The sequence below is a fragment of the Gymnoscopelus microlampas genome (assembly GCF_963454915.1).
Source record: "Gymnoscopelus microlampas genome assembly, chromosome: 16".
Lineage (NCBI taxonomy): Eukaryota > Metazoa > Chordata > Actinopteri > Myctophiformes > Myctophidae > Gymnoscopelus > Gymnoscopelus microlampas.
This window is the reverse complement of record NC_139953.1, coordinates 49,505,103-49,522,567: the sequence shown is the minus strand read 5'-3', so window position 1 is coordinate 49,522,567 and position 17,465 is coordinate 49,505,103. Positions and strand designations below refer to the sequence as shown.

At 41.1% G+C, this 17,465-nt stretch overlaps 1 protein-coding gene across 1 annotated transcript; it reads right to left on the bottom strand.

Annotated features, from left to right (window-relative positions):
* LOC311063286 (gap junction Cx32.2 protein-like) lies at window positions 1-16,278 on the bottom strand (the record flags this gene model as incomplete). The annotated part of the gene is made up of 5 exons (XM_084082658.1): window positions 1-208; window positions 13,471-13,522; window positions 13,939-14,158; window positions 15,088-15,350; window positions 16,143-16,278. The coding sequence occupies 5 exons, from the start codon at window positions 16,276-16,278 to the stop codon at window positions 1-3; spliced, it is 879 nt and encodes a 292-aa protein (XP_083938784.1).
* Between the last annotated feature and the right edge of the window lie 1,187 nt (window positions 16,279-17,465).

The following is a 17,465-nucleotide window of genomic DNA, read 5'->3' as shown; positions in this document are numbered from 1 at the left end:
CTAGTGGCCGCTGAGCAGCCTCTTGTCCTCCTTGGCTCCGTCCAGGCTGCCGGCGATGCTCTGTCCGCTCTCGAACTCCAGGTTGACTTTGTTCTGCCGCAGCGTGTCCTCGGCGCTCGGCCACACGGGGGCGCCGCCGCCGCTGGGCAGGCTGGCGGGGTGCTCCGCCGACGTCACCCTGTGGCTCCGCCCCCGGCGGCACCGCAGCCTGGCGGCAGAAAAACAAAAATATTATTATCGTTTGCTGTCGTGTGGAAACGTTGTATACGTTCAAAACTGGTACCTTTCAGGATTATAATGCATTTGTAAAGGAGGCCGATGCACACCTCCAGGGTTGGCGAGTCAAAAAAGTATAAACTAGAAAATGTGCTCCTCGGAGCACAAGTCTCCGCCAGCAAATATTGGAATTTATTCCAAGATTGGAACTTTGATGATAGGCGTTGCGCCTTTGCTTCTTCATCAGTTTGCAGACAATGATTAGCTTCTTCAGTTTGCATAATAAGAGTTAGTTGCACTGTGTCATCAACTGTGACTGGAAAGTACTGTTCTTGATTTTTTTTTTGACATGACAAACAACAAATACCTAGTGTGCAGTTGAGAGTGTGTGTGTGTGTGTGTGTGTGTGTGTGTGTGTGTGTGTGTGTGTGTGTGTGTGTGCGTGTGTGTGTGTGTGTGTGTGTGCGTGTGCGTGTGTGTGTGTGTGCGTGTGCGTGTGCGTGTGTGTGTGTGTGTGTGTCTATGCAGAAAGCTACGTTATATGGTAGAAGAGGCTTGATTCATCAGGCCGGCCCTCAGTCTATGTTTAAAGTTACTGAGTGAAGATGAGGAGTTGGCAATAAATATGTGTGTATTCCAGAGTGAAGAACCTCTGACTTTAATGGAGAACTGGCTGTGTGTGGTACGTCTGAAGGGAGGATGGAGATTATCAGATTGTCTAGTATTATAATTATGAACTTGCGAGTTGGTCTTAGAATAATCTTTGAAAGGTGTAGGATTAATCCTGTCTAAGCTATTTATATTACATATTGTGATGACACCAGTGTGTCTACATAATGTATTGCTCCGCCATTTCTCAGCCATTTCGTGATTACTCCTGTCTTACCTCACTTTGAAAGAGACCTTTACTTTATCCATTTATTTTTTATATTTTTTGGGGGGGAAATGAAAATAATGAAATACAATAAAAAAAATATTTAAAATACATGAAAAAAATTATCGAAAAAACACGGCCCCCTCACGTATTAGGAGGCCAGGATGAGTCACCAGAACCAAGGACGGGTGTTTTTGATGAATCTAACTTGTTAAAAAGGAGTTATAATGGGTTTGTATAGGAAGGGGGCGTGGCTGATAACATGAATATCAAAAATATCTAAATACTGAATGGAGCAACTTATAAACGGTCTGGGGGGTTTGTAAAAGCCTGAGTAGACGATAAAATGACAAAAAGTTTTTTTTTGAAAGTGAAATATCCCTTTAAGTCAAATAATGGGACCCGTACACCGTCTGGAACTTGCAAAAAAAAAATGTAGCTCTTTATTTCTCGACGTTTCGGTCGTTAGACCTTCATCAGGACAGACTACACCAAACATTTTAAAAGTGAAGGTCATCGCCGGACATGCAGCCCATTGGCTTCACCCGCAATCTCAGACCTAAAGCCACTCCCACCACCATCATATAGAGCAGTGGTTCTCAAACTTTTTCATGTCAAGGACCCCCAAATTGACACTTATTAGCCCGCGGACCCCCATTTGAAAAGATATGCCAGGGACCCCCATAAGAGAAGATTTTTTACGGCTCTTAGCAGTGATTTTCAACCATTTTAATTTCAAGGACCCCCAGTTTGACATGCATAAGGCTACGGACCCCCATTTAATGGCATTTCTATCTCTGGGACCCCAATTTATATTGTAAAATCAATGTTAATTTAACTCTGAGAGTGTACAAATGGAACCAAATGGACCCGTTAGGGTCCATTTGGTTCCATTTGTACACTCTCAGAGTTACAGACCCATAAGGCTCCATTTGGTTCTTAACTATCTATCATTTTGCTGGGGACCCCCTGGAACTCCCCCAAGGACCCCTGGGGGTCCCCGGACCCCACTTTGAGAACCAACGATATAGAGCCTATGCGTGTGACATCATCGTACCCTGAAGTTACGCGGGAACGCCTACTAAGTGGCAAAAAACTACTTTCTGGCCTTGACAGTCCATACATCCACACAGAAAAGTCCTATCTGACTGTATTAAGGTTTATATGATATTTAAAAACATGAAATGTAACTTTAAATAGTTTATTAACTAATATTATCGTTTAACCCATTAAGACCTGAAGCCGATTCTACAAATGTCTTCTAAATCCTAACAGTTTTCTGAAAAACGTATGTTTCTATATCAGTGGTTCACAAACTTTTTCATGTCAAGGACCTCCAAAATTATATGTATTTGGGCGCCGACCCCCATCTCAAAATGTGTTGTTCCAGGGACCCCCCAGAAGCAAAGATTTGAGTTAAAAATGTTCGCATTAAAACAACATATATTGAAAGATTTTCACAAAATTTTCATAATTTTTGAATAGACCAAGTGTAAAATAATGCAATTTTTTTGTAGCTCAAATCAAAAAGTGACACAGATGCATTCTGGGTCTTAATGGGTTTAAAGCAGCATTTATACTGTGCCCACATCTATGAGCCTAATGGTTAGTGGTGGAAAATAACTAAGTACATGTACTCGAGTACTGTCGGCGTGTCTCTCTGCTGGTGGGTCTGAGGGTACAGTACAACATGGGGGTCCTCAGGTACTGTAGGCACGGCATGCAGGCATATCCCAGGTCACCAACTATAGAGGTGGCCTTTGAAATGCCTGACTTTTTAAGCAGAGCACAGAGGTGGCTGTTCTCGTCATGTGTTCGTCCTCCACGGTCATCCAGATACAATGTTGCTCATCTCGGCCTCCTCCTCTTGTTTATAGGTTAGATCAGTGGTTTTCAACTGGTGGTCCGGGGACCACCAGTGGTCCTTGAGGGAGTACCAGGGGGTCCCCAGCGAAATGAGTTAACATAGGCGTCACAATCACTTTTAACCACTTAGCTTTGGCTATTCAAAAATAGCAGATCTACAAGCTCATAGCGTGGCACCGAGTGCCGCGCTATGAGCTTGTAGATCTGCTATTTTTGAAAAACCTTGAAAAAGTGTGCAAATCCCCAGCTGGCACGCGACGTCCGTTGACGTTGATTTTTGGTTGGATTTAGGTTGTGACGTCAGCTAACCAAAATCCAACGTTGGACCAACGTCAACTTCCAACGTTGTATCAACGTATTAATTTGACGTCAATTGACGTTGATATTTGGTTGGTTTTAGGTTGTGTTGGTAACTGACCAATAACCAACGTCTATTCAACGTAATATCCCAACGTCATGTTGACGTTGAATACTGACATGCTGTTGTCGGATTCTTGACCAAACCTCAGTGTCTGCCCAACGTTATTATGACAACGTCCACAAACGTTGCAGTCTAACATCATTAGACGTTGATATTTGGTTGGTTTTAGGTTGTGTTGGTAACTGACCAATAACCAACGTCTATTCAACGTAATATCCCAACGTCATGTTGACGTCGAATACTGACATGCTGTTGTCGGATTCTTGACCAAACCTCAATGTCTGCCCAACGTTTTTATGACAACGTCCACACAATGTTGCAGTCTAACATCATTAGACGTTGATATTTGGTTGGTTTTAGGTTGTGTTGGTAACTGACCAATAACCAACGTCTTTTCAACGTAATATCACAACGTCATGTTGACGTCGAATACTGACATGCTGTTGTCGGATTCTTGACCAAACCTCAATGTCTGCCCAACGTTATTATGACAAACGTCCACACAACGTTGCAGTCTAACATCATCAGACGTTGATATTTGGTTGGTTTTAGGTTGTGTTGGTAACTGACCAATAACCAACGTCTATTCAACGTAATATCCCAACGTCATGTTGACCTCGAATACTGACATGTTGTTGTCGGATTCTTGACCAAACCTCAATGTCTGCCCAACGTTATTATGACAACGTCCACACAATGTTGCAGTCTAACATCATCAGACGTTGATATTTGGTTGCTTTTAGGTTGTGTTGGTAACTAACCAATAACCAACGTCTGTTCAACGTATTATCCCAACGTCATGTTGACGTCGAATACTGACATGCTGTTGTCGGATTCTTGACCAAACCTAAATGTCTGCCCAACGTTATTATGAGAACGTCCACACAACGTTGCAGTCTAACATCATCAGACGTTGATATTTGGTTGGTTTTAGGTTGTGTTGGTAACTAATCAATAACCAACGTCTGTCCAACGTATTATCTCAACGTCAGTTTGACGTTGAATACTGACATGCTGTTGTCGGATATTTGACCAAACCTCAATGTCTGCCCAATGTTATTATGATAACATCCACACAACGTTGCAGTCTAACATCATCAGACGTAGATATTTGGTTGGTTTTAGGTTGTGTTGGTAACTAACCATTAACTAACGTTTGTTCAACGTATTATCCCAACATCAGGTTGACGTCGAATACTGACATGCTTTTGTCAGATTTTTGACCAAACCTCAGTGTCTGCCCAACGTTATTATGACAACGTCCACACAACGTTGCAGTCTAACATCATTAGACGTTGATATTTGGTTGGTTTTAGGTTGTGTTGGTAACTGACCAATAATCAACGTCTATTCAACGTATTATGCCAACGTCGTGTTGATGTAGAATACTGACATGCTATTGTCGGGTATTGTGACCAAAACCCAATGTCTGCTAAACTTCATAATGAAAAGATCTCCTCAACATTCAAACCTCATTAGATGTAGATATTTTGCTGGGTTAATGTGGCTGTTACTTAAACAAAATCCAACATAGTCTGGCTGTAGAATATGGACAATAAGTACTGAAGGTTCTGACATAGAGTAATGATCTAGCATCTGTTTAACCTGCAATAGTCCAACCAGAGCAATTGGTAGCTGTTTCATCTGTGGTTCAACTATATTCTTCCAGATGAGCTACAGGGCCACCCCATGGCCCAGAAAGGTGTTTGTGCAGTTCTATAACCCTCAGCCTTTTCCAGATAACTGAATTTGACTTTCAGACAAATACCATCAAGTTGCTCCTGGGGCACATGCCAGCATCCCACCTATAGTGAACCTGTGGCTGTATATGAGACTGATTAGCTACAGGTTTCTTTGCCAGTGTGGATTTAGAGCCAAGGCAACATGGTTAAGGCCAGTTATACCTTTTCCCTTCCGCTTTAGCAGATGTTAGTTGTCGGTGATCAGCCAGCTGCATCTTAAAGGAATGCGACCGACAGTGAGGTAGGTAGACAGCCATGTCAACTCTTTATCGTCAATAATTTGCCCTTAGTTTGCTTCAGGAGACCTTCCTTAGTTCCAGAGGGCAAATTCAGTTTCAGCTTATGGCTGCTCAAATGTTTTATGTTGAGCGCTTGGGGTGGGTGGACTGTAGGGTCCACCCCTACAGTGTCTTGCTCAGGACACTTCGCCCCGTCAAGGGCCTTTGAGGCAAACCGGGGACCTTCTGATTATCTAACCAGTAACCTATGCTGCCCTAAATAATAAACCCATATGAAAAGAAATGCATCAATACATTACAATGCATAGACACCGGCCTACCTCAAAACCAGGGTCTTCCTTAGTTGTGACATATGGAGCAAGAGTGTGTGACTGTGACACCGTTTATCATCCACACCACTATGTATGTACTACTGGGTGGACGGAAGGGCGGACAGATGGACAGACAGACAGACAGACAGACAGACAGACACTTTTTTTGTTACCCTTTCAGCCTAAATGCATGACTGTACCTCATGCTGTTTACATTTCTGACTAATAAAGTAATCAATCAATCACAAAAAGTAAAATAATTGTTTGCCCTGATATGTAGTGGAGTAAAATAATAAAGTATTAAAAGATAGAAACACACAAGTGAATTTAAAAAATACAATGCCAAGTACAGTACTTGAGTAAATGTACTGATTTTCACCATTGTTCATGTTTCATAGCTGTTGCAGTTCTTTATTTTTGCATTATATTAATTGCTAATCAAATAAATGATTGAGGGAAATATTTCACTTTTTGCATTAGGCCTACAGCATAATGCCATATGACACATACAATGTAAACTGACATTTAACATAATAACATTGGGCAGACATTGAGGTTTGGTCAAATATCCGACAACAGCATGTCAGTATTTGACGTCAACCTGACGTTGGGATAATACGTTGAACAGACGTTGGTTATTGATTAGTTACCAACACAACCTAAAACCAACCAAATATCTACGTCTAATGATGTTAGACTGCAACGTTGTATGGATGTTGTCATAATAATACATTTCAAACTGGATTGTCAAATGTCTCCTCAAATCACTGAGCAGTATAGCAACGTTCTGCTCTTTCATTGGACGAATCATTGGACTTGTGGGTGGGACCACAGTTGTATAACACCAGACTGGGCGGGGCAACAGTAACTGCTGCAGGAGCCTGCAGTTTGAATTTGGAGGGAGAGAAGACAGGAAGAGATACTTGTTTGTGCATGGAGATGTTTTTTTGACCATCCCAGGACTTCTAGAATCACAATCTTTTGCACAGGTGAGTTCATAATTAATTTCCTTCTAACTTGAAATGAAATATTTGACTGTTTGTTTTTAAAATAAAGTTCTACATTCTGTTTATGACCGAGTGAGGTGATTTCTTCATATTGCAAATCAGTCATGCTTTGTTGTTTTCTTTTTCTTTTCCTTTTCTTTGCATGTTTTTGAAACTGGCAGCATTGTTTGAGTAAATCCTTTGCCCAAAATGGTTACAGTACCTGCCTTTTGTGGCAAAACAGTGGGAACTAGAAAGAGGCTATACTGCATTAACTAGATGGACTGATCCCCATTGCTTTGTGTTGGTGGCTTGGTGCTGCTGAGTTAAACATTTGAATTGCAGCTTTTAAAGCTAATGTCTTATTTTAGGTGAAGTTCTGTTGTTCATGCATGATTCATGTTTTCAGTTGGGAATGTGTGTTATTGAAGGGTAAAAGCTCACATGCCTCACAGCCTGATTTTTGTGTGAGACAGTGCTGTGTAACTAAAAATCAGGCATAAGGGTTGGTTGCATTTGAATAGCCTTGTGTAGCCTTTATCATAGTTTTGATTATATTAGCTTGTAAGACATTATTTTCAGTCTAATATTGGCCAAGCCTAACAGTAAAGCCCACCTAAAAAAAATAAACATAATAGAGGAATGTAAACACTATGTTGAAGATTGATTGGTAAGTAACCAATCCCCAACGTCTGTTCAATGTATCATGCTGACGTCATATTGACATAGAATACTGACATGCTGTTGTCAGGTATTGTAACCAAAAACCAACGTCTGCTTAACGTCATTATGCTGACGTTCACACAATGTCAAATTCTAACATCATTAAGCGTTATTTTGTTGTTGTTTTTAAGTTGTGTTGGTAAGTAACCAATACCCAACGTCTGTTCAACATATCATGCTAACGTCATATTAACATAGAATACTGACATGCTGTTGTCGGGTATTGTAACCAAAACCCAACATCTGCTTAACGTCGTTATGCTAACGTCCACACAATGTTAAGTTCTAACATCATTAAATGTTGATTTTTGTTGGTTTTAAGTTGTGTTGGTAAGTAACCAATGCCCAACATCTGTTCAACGTATCATGCTAACGTCAAATTGACAAAGAATACCGACATTCTGTTGTCGGGTATTGAGACCAAAGCCCAATGTCTTCTTAACATTATGACGTTAACGTCTACACAACGTTAAATTCTAACGCCATTAGACGTTGATATTTTGTTGGTTTTAATTTGTGCTGTTAAGCAACTATAATACAACGTTTTCTCAAAGTTTTTTTCATTTCTGAGGAATGTAAACACTATATTGAAGATCTATTGGTAAGCCATCTTAAGTTGAAATATTGAAGTAAGTCCTGTACAGTTGAATGGCCCAAACAGAGTGAAGAACAGTTAGTATTTTGCCATAACCGATACTTGATATACAGTAGCTGATAATGAAGTAGGTGTACTGTAGGTTTGATAGCTGTCGTTTTCGACGCTGTTCCAGCCCATATTGAATTTAAATGTCCACAGATGTTTCGGAAGGCAGAGGTAGCCTATCTAATCTTTTTTTTTTGTGTGTGTGTGTGTGTGTGTGTGTGTGTGTGTGTGCGTGTGCGTGTGCGTGTGCTACTTCAGCTTCCAAACACCTGTGATCAAGACTTGGTGAGCCTCCACCAAGTCCGAAGTAAGTATAATATCAGGGCGTTAATTTGAGGGGTAATATGCTTTAAATTGGTTGTAATTTAAAAATATATATTGAATTAGATGATTCAGGTTTCCCACGGTAGTGACTTTCCTGGAACATTTTGAATTGAGTTATAAATTCCCACAGGGCTTTGGGCACCCTGATGATAGTTTTTTGACACAGTTAAACATAACAGGCACAGATAAACTAGTAAACATTAGTCTACAGTCAGCAGTGTAATGTAAAAGCAGTCTTATAGCGTTAATATTGAAAGGGTAGGGATGTGAAGTTTCACTCAACCAACGATTCGATATAATTCACCATACTGGGTTCACAATACAATTTCTTCTTGGGTTTTCTCTGAAGTAGTCTCGCGTAGCCAGACCCCACAGAAAATGAAAAACAGCGACCTCTGCTTTTCTGATATTCTGTGGAGTCTGGCAGGAGTATAATGTTAGACTAGAGCGCAGGGAAACACCGGTTTCATGTCTGCCTATAGCGCATCACTTCCGGTTGGTGCGACCATGTTTTCATTCCCACTAACAATATTTCTACACGGAACACTAACACCACTTCTCCCAGAGAACATGGATGGTTTTGGTTATAAGCCCACTTGTTTCTATGATGAAAGAGTAATTTAAAATGTGAATATCTTTCCGTGGTTTTGTCCGCTCCGAGGACGCTATTGTTAAATTAGTTTCGGCTAGTTTCGAGGGGGGGAGGGTGGATCATGGTGGATGGACACGTGAATCCCGCCCACTACATTTGATTGGGTAAAGCGCGGCCCACTTCCTGATCTGAAGGCACGCCCACTTTTAGCCAATGCGCACTGGTTAGGACGAACCGCTCCGACAGATTCCACCGCAGGTCGGAATCTGTTCTTGAGAGATTATCTCTGAAGTAGTTGTGCCACGGCATGAGGCCATTGTGAGAAGTCTCTATCTTGCGTCAAGTATATTTTTCATTCATAATGTGTTGTGTATTTCTTATTTTCATGCTAGATGTGGTACATCAAGAGGTGGAAGGTCCTCTCAAGTAGAATACATCGGGTAAGTACCTCCACACTGAACTTCACTATTATTTGACAATAAAGCAACATAATTTTGATTTAAAACAAGTTTGATTTTTCACCGCTATTAAAGGCATCAGGTTAACGGCTATAAAAATGAGGCATCATATACAGTATATGAATAGTTTTGATGCGATAGCATCAATATATTCTAAAGAAGTATTTGTATAATTTATTCGTCATGTCCCTGGTGTTTAAAGACCTTAAGAGGTGTAACGATAGAATAATATCTTAGCTGTCCACTTAATATGGCATTTTCCTTCCTGTGACTTTTACCATACTCTCAGGTTGTCATGGTTGGAGACACAGGAGGTAATTCATTGGATGATGCACCCAGAAGAATGATGCCGTTCCTCATGTCACATGAATTGACACTCCAGTACAACCTTTGTTGACATCATGGCAAGAATAAGTCCCCGGGGCCTGTGTCTTTTTGACGTTGCATATGGTAAGTTAAACATTTTAATTGCCCGATGTAACTTGACCTTTCCGTTATCTTTCAAATTCAAAAAGGAGTGCTACAAAATGTTGATTATTTTTATATACGTTGGCAGTTATGCCTAAGTTCAAGAGTTTGGAATCACTGTGAAAATTAAGTAAGTACAGCCAAGACACTGATGATAATGATAAATGTAATAATAATAAGGGTAATAATAATAATAATAATAACTTATATTCTTCAACATTTCTGTTCATTAAATAATCCACCAAGTGCAGCAATATCTTTAAAGACCTTAGGCATTCTAGATGTCATATTCTCTAGATATCCAGGTCAAATTTCACCCCATATTTTCAGTAGAATTTGCCGTACTTTGAGACTGGTTTGTATAAAACTTCTCATGAACCTTACGGTACAGCTGTTCCCAACATAGGATTTAGATCAAGCAATTGTGATGGCCCTTCCATCAGAGACAGTACTCATATCTGCAAACTCAGTTAATTTCAAAATCATAATTTCTCACTGATTCCAAACTTTTGAACAGATATCTGTCAGTCAATAAAGATGTTTCATAATGTAAAAATCAAGTTAGAGTTATTAAAATAGCTTATTCCTGTCATTTATCTTTAGGGGAACTAAAGAAGAATGCAACCCTCAACAAATTAAACAGAATGATGCAGAGAAGACTCTCCAAGTGATTTACGGGAGCTCAGTGTTATTTCTCTCTCTTTTTAACGTTTTTGCCCTTGGTGCATATGTTATAGACATGCCTCAAAGAATGCACTTCATTGTTTTTATTGATTTGTACTGTTTAGTTATTTTAAAGTTTCACAAATGGAATCATTTTCCTACAAAGGCACTTTGGGCTCTGAACCTATTCACCAAACCTGTAACTGTTTGGACAACAATATGACTTAGAAATATGAATTTCTGTTTGTTTATACTACCTATTCAAATGTGCCAATTACAAGTTTAAAAAATATATAATAATGTTGTTTTATTAAACTTTGTCAAATAATATTGTCTGATATTGTATTTTCACCTTGGTAAAACTTGACACTGAAACAAGGTAATTTGTTGTTGTTTGTCTGACGTCGTGATGATGAGATATCGACGTCAAAATGACGTCTGGAAGATGTCCTGTTCCCACCGCCCACTCAGTGGGCACAGGAGACGTTATTTTAACGTTGATATCTTGTTGTGACAAGATATCTACGTGACAAGGTAACTCTGGAGGTTGACGTCCTGCTAATGTTGGATTGACATTTTATTCTCAACTAAAATACAACGTGATTACAACGTTAGAAATATGTCATATTTTGATTGTACTCTAACGTTGAGCCAATGTTGTACTATGACGTCAACCCGATATAAATTTTCAGCTAAAATACAACTTGTCAGTTTATGACGTCAGACAAACGTTAGGTTATGACGTCAGACAAACTTTCATTTACAACTAAAATACAACTTGTATCCAACGTTGGGAGTCTAACCTTTAATCAACGTCTACATAACATCAGAGATTGACGTTAAATCAACGTTAGTTTAAGATGTCAAACCAACGTCAGTTTATGACGTCAGACAAACGTTAGGTTATGACGTCAGACAAACTTTCATTTGCAACTAAAATACAACTTGTATCCAACGTTGGGAGTCTAACCTTTAATCAACGTCTACATAACATCAGAGATTGACGTTAAATCAACGTTAGTTTAAGATGTCAAACCAACGTCAGTTTATGACGTCAGACAAACGTTAGGTTATGACGTCAGACAAACTTTCATTTACAACTAAAATACAACTTGTATCCAACGTTGGGAGTCTAACCTTTAATCAACGTCTACATAACATCAGAGATTGACGTTAAACCAACGTCAGGTTATGACGTCAGACAAACTTTCATTTACAACAAAAATACAACTGGTATCCAACGTTGGGAGTCCAACCTTTAATCAACGTCTACATAACATCAGAGATTGACGTTACATCAATGTTAGTTTAGGATGTCAAACCAACGTCAGGTTATGACGTCTAAACAACGTTGGGTTATGACGTCTAACCAACGTTGGGTTATGACGTCAGACAAACTTTCATTTACAACCAAAATCCAACGGTCATCCAACGTTGGAGTACAACGTTGGGACAACGTTGTACTGACGTCGCGTGTCAGCTGGGTCTTTGAATATATATATATTTTTTAAAGCAAAAATTAACTGATATGATATAAGACATTTTCAGATGGGGGTCCGTGGCCAAATGTATATCAATTTAGGGGTCCTTGGCATGAAAAAGGTTGAAAACCACTGGGTTACATTACTATTTATTTCTGTTCTTTTAGACCAGTGGTTCTCAACCAGTGGTCCAGGGACCACCAAAGGTCTTTGGGAGGGTACCAGGGGGTCCCCAGTGAAATTAGTTAACGTAGTGTTTTAACCACATCGCTTTGGCTATTTTTTTCACATCTTGAAAATGTGTGCATATCTTTGAATATAATATATATATTTTTCAAGCTAACATTTTTAACTCAAATCTTTGCTTCTGGGGGGGGGGGGGGTCCCTGGCACAAAAAAAAATTTCAGATGGGGGTCCGCGGCCAAATGTATATCAATCTAGGGGTCCTTGGCATGAAAAAGGTTGAAAACCACTGTTTTAGACAATAGAGTATAGTAGTACAGTACATATCAGTAACGCACATTAAAAATGATCCCAAAAGGTGTAGACAGAAGCTAAAACTTATTTTGCCTATACCCCATTTAACCCATTAAGACCGGGAACGCATCTGTGTGACATTTTTAGATTTCTTTGGCTATTTTTAAAAAATCTTGAAAATTAGTACAAATCTTTGAAAATATACTGTATATATTTTTTAACACTTTTTTTTATACTCAAATCTTTGCTTCTGGGGGTCCCTGGAACAACATATTTTCAGATGGGGGTCCTTGACATGAAACAGTTTGAGAACCACTGATATAGAAACATATGTTTTTTTCACATTAAAAAAAGTGTCCTTCCTGTTGCGAAACAGCTCTCTGTTTGCTCCTGCAGGGGTTTAGAATGTGATCTCATTTGATGTGAGTACAGTCAATTCCTCCAATAGCACATTGGTTCTCAAAGTGGGGTCCGAGGACCCCCAGGGGTCCTTGAGGGAGTTCCAGGGGGTCCCCAGCTAAATGATAGTTAGGAACCAAATGGACCCTTATGGGTCTGTAACGCTGAGAGTGTACAAATGGAACCAAATGGACCCTTACAGCTCTGTAACGCTGAGAGTGTACACATGGAACCAAATGATGAACTGAATGTTGTAGAACGACAGAAAATGATCTCCACAAACGGTCAACCTTCCACTGAGGTGACGGAATTTATAGACGGCTGTATCAACTTGTATTGTTTAAATGTTGATTTGTCATTCCATACATCTGTACATGTAACTGTCAGTTACAAACAGAAAAAGGAATGGAATGCGGTGGCTGAATTTATAGATCGCCAAATATATGTATTAATCTACTTACTGTATATTCAACCTACCTTGTTGAATATGGTCTAAAAATGCATGTAAACCAAAGATAGTTTGATATCTTAACATGAAACCACACCATAAAACAAACATAAATATAATAATAAAAACCCTCCTGACCTTTTGCAGAGCAGGTAGAACACCTCGATCACGTTCAGGAGCAAGGAGACACCTTGGAGACACCAGTCACAATGTTAATAATTCAGCTTTACTGTGGAAACACATGCTTGAACCTTTTACTTTGAAATGTTGTGTAGTTTTTGAGATTATGTAAAGGGATAGTTCACCCCATAAAATATGTTTTTTTTTTTAGAGACTTGAGTTCATAGATATTTTTTAGTTTTTGTCTCATTCCTAAGACAATAATTTGATGACCGGCGGAACCGGTAGGCAGCGGTTCCGGTAGGAGACACAAAGGAGACTCTTTTGTGTCTCCTACCGGAACCGCTGCCGGTCATCAAATTATTGTCTTACGAATGAGACAAAAACTAAAACATATCTATGAACTCAAGTGACCATGGGGTGACTAATACATAGAAAAAAAAGTAATTTTGCGGGTGAACTATCTCTTTAACTTTTAAAACTCACAGGCCACCACCAGCATGAAGATGATGAAAATGGTCTTTTCCATGGGTCTGGACATGTAGCATTCCACGGTGAAGGGGCAGGGCTCACGGGAGCAGGGGAACATGGGCACCATGATGAAACCATACAGGTAATACTGACCCACGATGAACCCTGCCTCTATGATGATCTTAACCAACAGCTGGGTCAGGTAGCTGCCCAGCAGGTTGCCTTTGATCTTCACCTGAAACACACAGCAGCAGAGAGAGCATTTACAGTATATATATATATATATATTATGGTGCTGATGAGAGTGATGGACATAGACCATAGACCCCGCCCACTCTCTGAGTGGACCTCCTCCTCTTGGTCTGGTGTTGTAAACGTGAACCTATAGGATTTATTCGGTACAACATGTATTGTGTCCAATGAGAGTCGGGGGTGGGGGTGGGGATCCCTTAGGATTGGTTTAGGGAAATTCTAATCCCCTCCCCCTTGTAACGGCCTACACTGGAGCCCATGTCAGACTGAAGCTCCACACAGCTTCAGTCCAGAGGGCCACGTTGCATATACTGTCGGGCCATTCTATGTCACACAAAAGTAGCACAAATAGCCGATCTACAAGCTCAAAACGCGTCGCACCGCGACGCGTTTTGAGCTTGTAGATCTGCTATTTTTGCTATTTGTTTAATTGGAATCTAGTCCAATCCGGTACTGCAGCTCAAAACGGCCTGCAGGGGCCACTGTCACAAACGAGCGAAAGCGGTTTCGACCAATGGGCTCGACTCGCCCGCCAGCTTGCACACGGGGTTGCGCAACGAGGTGACGCAAAATGTGTCACAGGAGCCCCAAAATAGGCCCCGCCCATCACATTTCACAACCCAGAAGAAGGGGTGATTTAGGACCATGCGCTGGGGGACCATGCGCTGATACTCTATGGTCTGTGTGTGTCCCATATATGGAGATCTCTGTATCTTTATGTCTGCCTGTGTCCCTTTTATGACCATAAATGGAGATCCCTGATGTTATCAGTTCATGGGCACAAATGGGCATGCCCATATATGAGCACATGGGGGAGGGGGGATACCCATGTGCTCATATATGGGCATGCCCATATATGAGCACATGGGGGAGGGGGGATACCCATATATGCCCGTGAGGGCAAGCGCTTACCTTGCCCTTCTCGTCGGTGTACTTGGGCTGTTTTATGGTCCTGCCGCCTCCAGGGGGCGCCGGGCTGGCCAGCTGCTCCCGCAGCTTGTTCTCCTTGTGGGTGATGTGCATCACGTGACCCAGGTACAGCAGGGTGGGCGTGGACACGAAGATGATCTGCAGCACCCAGAAGCGGATGTGGGAGATGGGGAAGGCGTGGTCGTAGCACACGTTCTCACAACCAGGCTGCTGGGTGTTGCAGATGAAACCCGACTGCTCGTCACCTGAGGAAGAATTATACATCATATTGTTATTATATCATCAGAATTGCGTGTAACATACCGCACACGTCCTCTGCTGATAGACACTGAATTCCGTGTAACATACCGCACACGTCCTCTGCTGATAGACACTGAATTCCGTGTAACCCACCCCACATGCCCTCTGCTAATAGACACAGAATTCCGTGTAACGTACCCCAGTGCTTCTCAAACTTTTTCTTATTAGCCCGCGGACCCCCATTTGAAAAATATATTCCTCAGGGACCCCATAAGAGATGATTTTTACGGCTCAAGCAGAGATTCTCAACCATTTCAATTTCAAGAACCCCCAGTTTGACATGCATTAGGCTACGGACCCCCATTTAATGACGTTTCAATCTCTGGGACCCCAATTTATATTGTAAAATCAATGTTAATTTAACTCAGAGAGTGCACAAATGGAACCAAATGGACCCTGACGGGTCCATGTGTGCACTCTCTGAGTTACAGACCCATAAGGGTCCATTTGGTTCCTAACCACTGACGTACCCCACACGCCCTCTGCTAATAGACACAGAATTCTGTGTAACGTACCCCACTGCTAATGGACACATAATTCCGTGTAACGTACCCCACTGCTAATGGACACATAATTCCGTGTAACGTACCCCACTGCTAATGGACACATAATTCCGTGTAACGTACCCCACTGCTAATGGACACATAATTCCGTGTAACGTACCCCACTGCTAATGGACACATAATTCCGTGTAACGTACCCCACTGCTAATGGACACATAATTCCGTGTAACGTACCCCACACGCTCTCGGCGCCGGCGCCCAGCACCATGATACGGAACAGGAAGAGGACGCTCATCCAGATCTTCCCGATGACGGTGGAGTGAGACTGGACCTTGTCCAGCAAAGAGGACAGAAAGCCCCAGTCTCCCATCTTTTATTATGGCTCTGCAAAAAAGAAGCACAAGGAGACAAAGACGTCTGTTATCCTGTTATACTGTTACCTTATGCCAGTGGTTCTCAACCTTTTTGTGCCAAGGACCCCCAAATTGATATGTATATGGCCTTGGACCCCCACCTGAAAATATGTTGTGCCAGGGACCCCAGAAGCAAAGATTTGTCACTTTTCCACAGGATTTCCACACATTTTCAAGGTTTTTCAAAAATAGCAGATCTACAAGCTATGAGCTTGTAGATCTGCTATTTTTGAAAAACCAAAGTATAAAACATGGATAAAGTGGTTAAAATGATTGTGACGCTTTATTAACACATTTTGCTGGGGACCCCCTGGTACCCCCCCCAAGCACCCCTGGGGGTCCCCGGACCCCACTTTGAGAACCAATGCAATAAGACCCGGTGGTTCTCAAAATCTCTGAAAATCCTTAAAGCGTTCCCGGCCCACCCATATCTAACCACTTAACACGGCCCACCCATATCTGACCACTTCACACGGCAGCCAATCCTCTTTAAAGCCTATGAGTTTGTAGATCTGCTATTTTTGAAAAAAAATGTGAAAATGTGTGCAAATCTTTGAATATAAATATGTTTACATTTTTAACTCAAATCTTTGCTTCTGGGGTGTCCCTGGGGGTCAACATATTTTGAGATAACCAGATATTATTACAGCAACATACACAACATGCTCGTTATAAAAATATATATATTTTAAAAAATTGCAGATCTACAAGCTCATAGCGTAGCTATCATTTTTTTTGGCGGTGAACTATTCCTTTAATGTGTTAAGTTAGGTGTAACACATTGCCTAACGGACACAGTAACTCTCAATCATTGACACTAGAAGGAATGCCAGCATAAATGGAACCAAATGGATCCTTACAGGCCTGTAACTCTGAGAGTGTACACATGGAACCAAATGGACCCCGTTAGGGGTCCATTTGGTTCCATGTGTACACTCTCAGAGTTACAAAAACATAGATTTTACAATGTAAATTGGGGTCCCAGAGATAGAAATGCTATTAAATGGGGGTCCGTAGCCGTAATGCATGTTAAACTGCGGGGGTCCCTGAAATTAAAACAGTTGAGAATCACTGCTAAGGGCCGTAAAAATCTTCTCTTATGGGGGTCCCTGGCATATATTTTCAAATGGGGGTCCACGGGCTA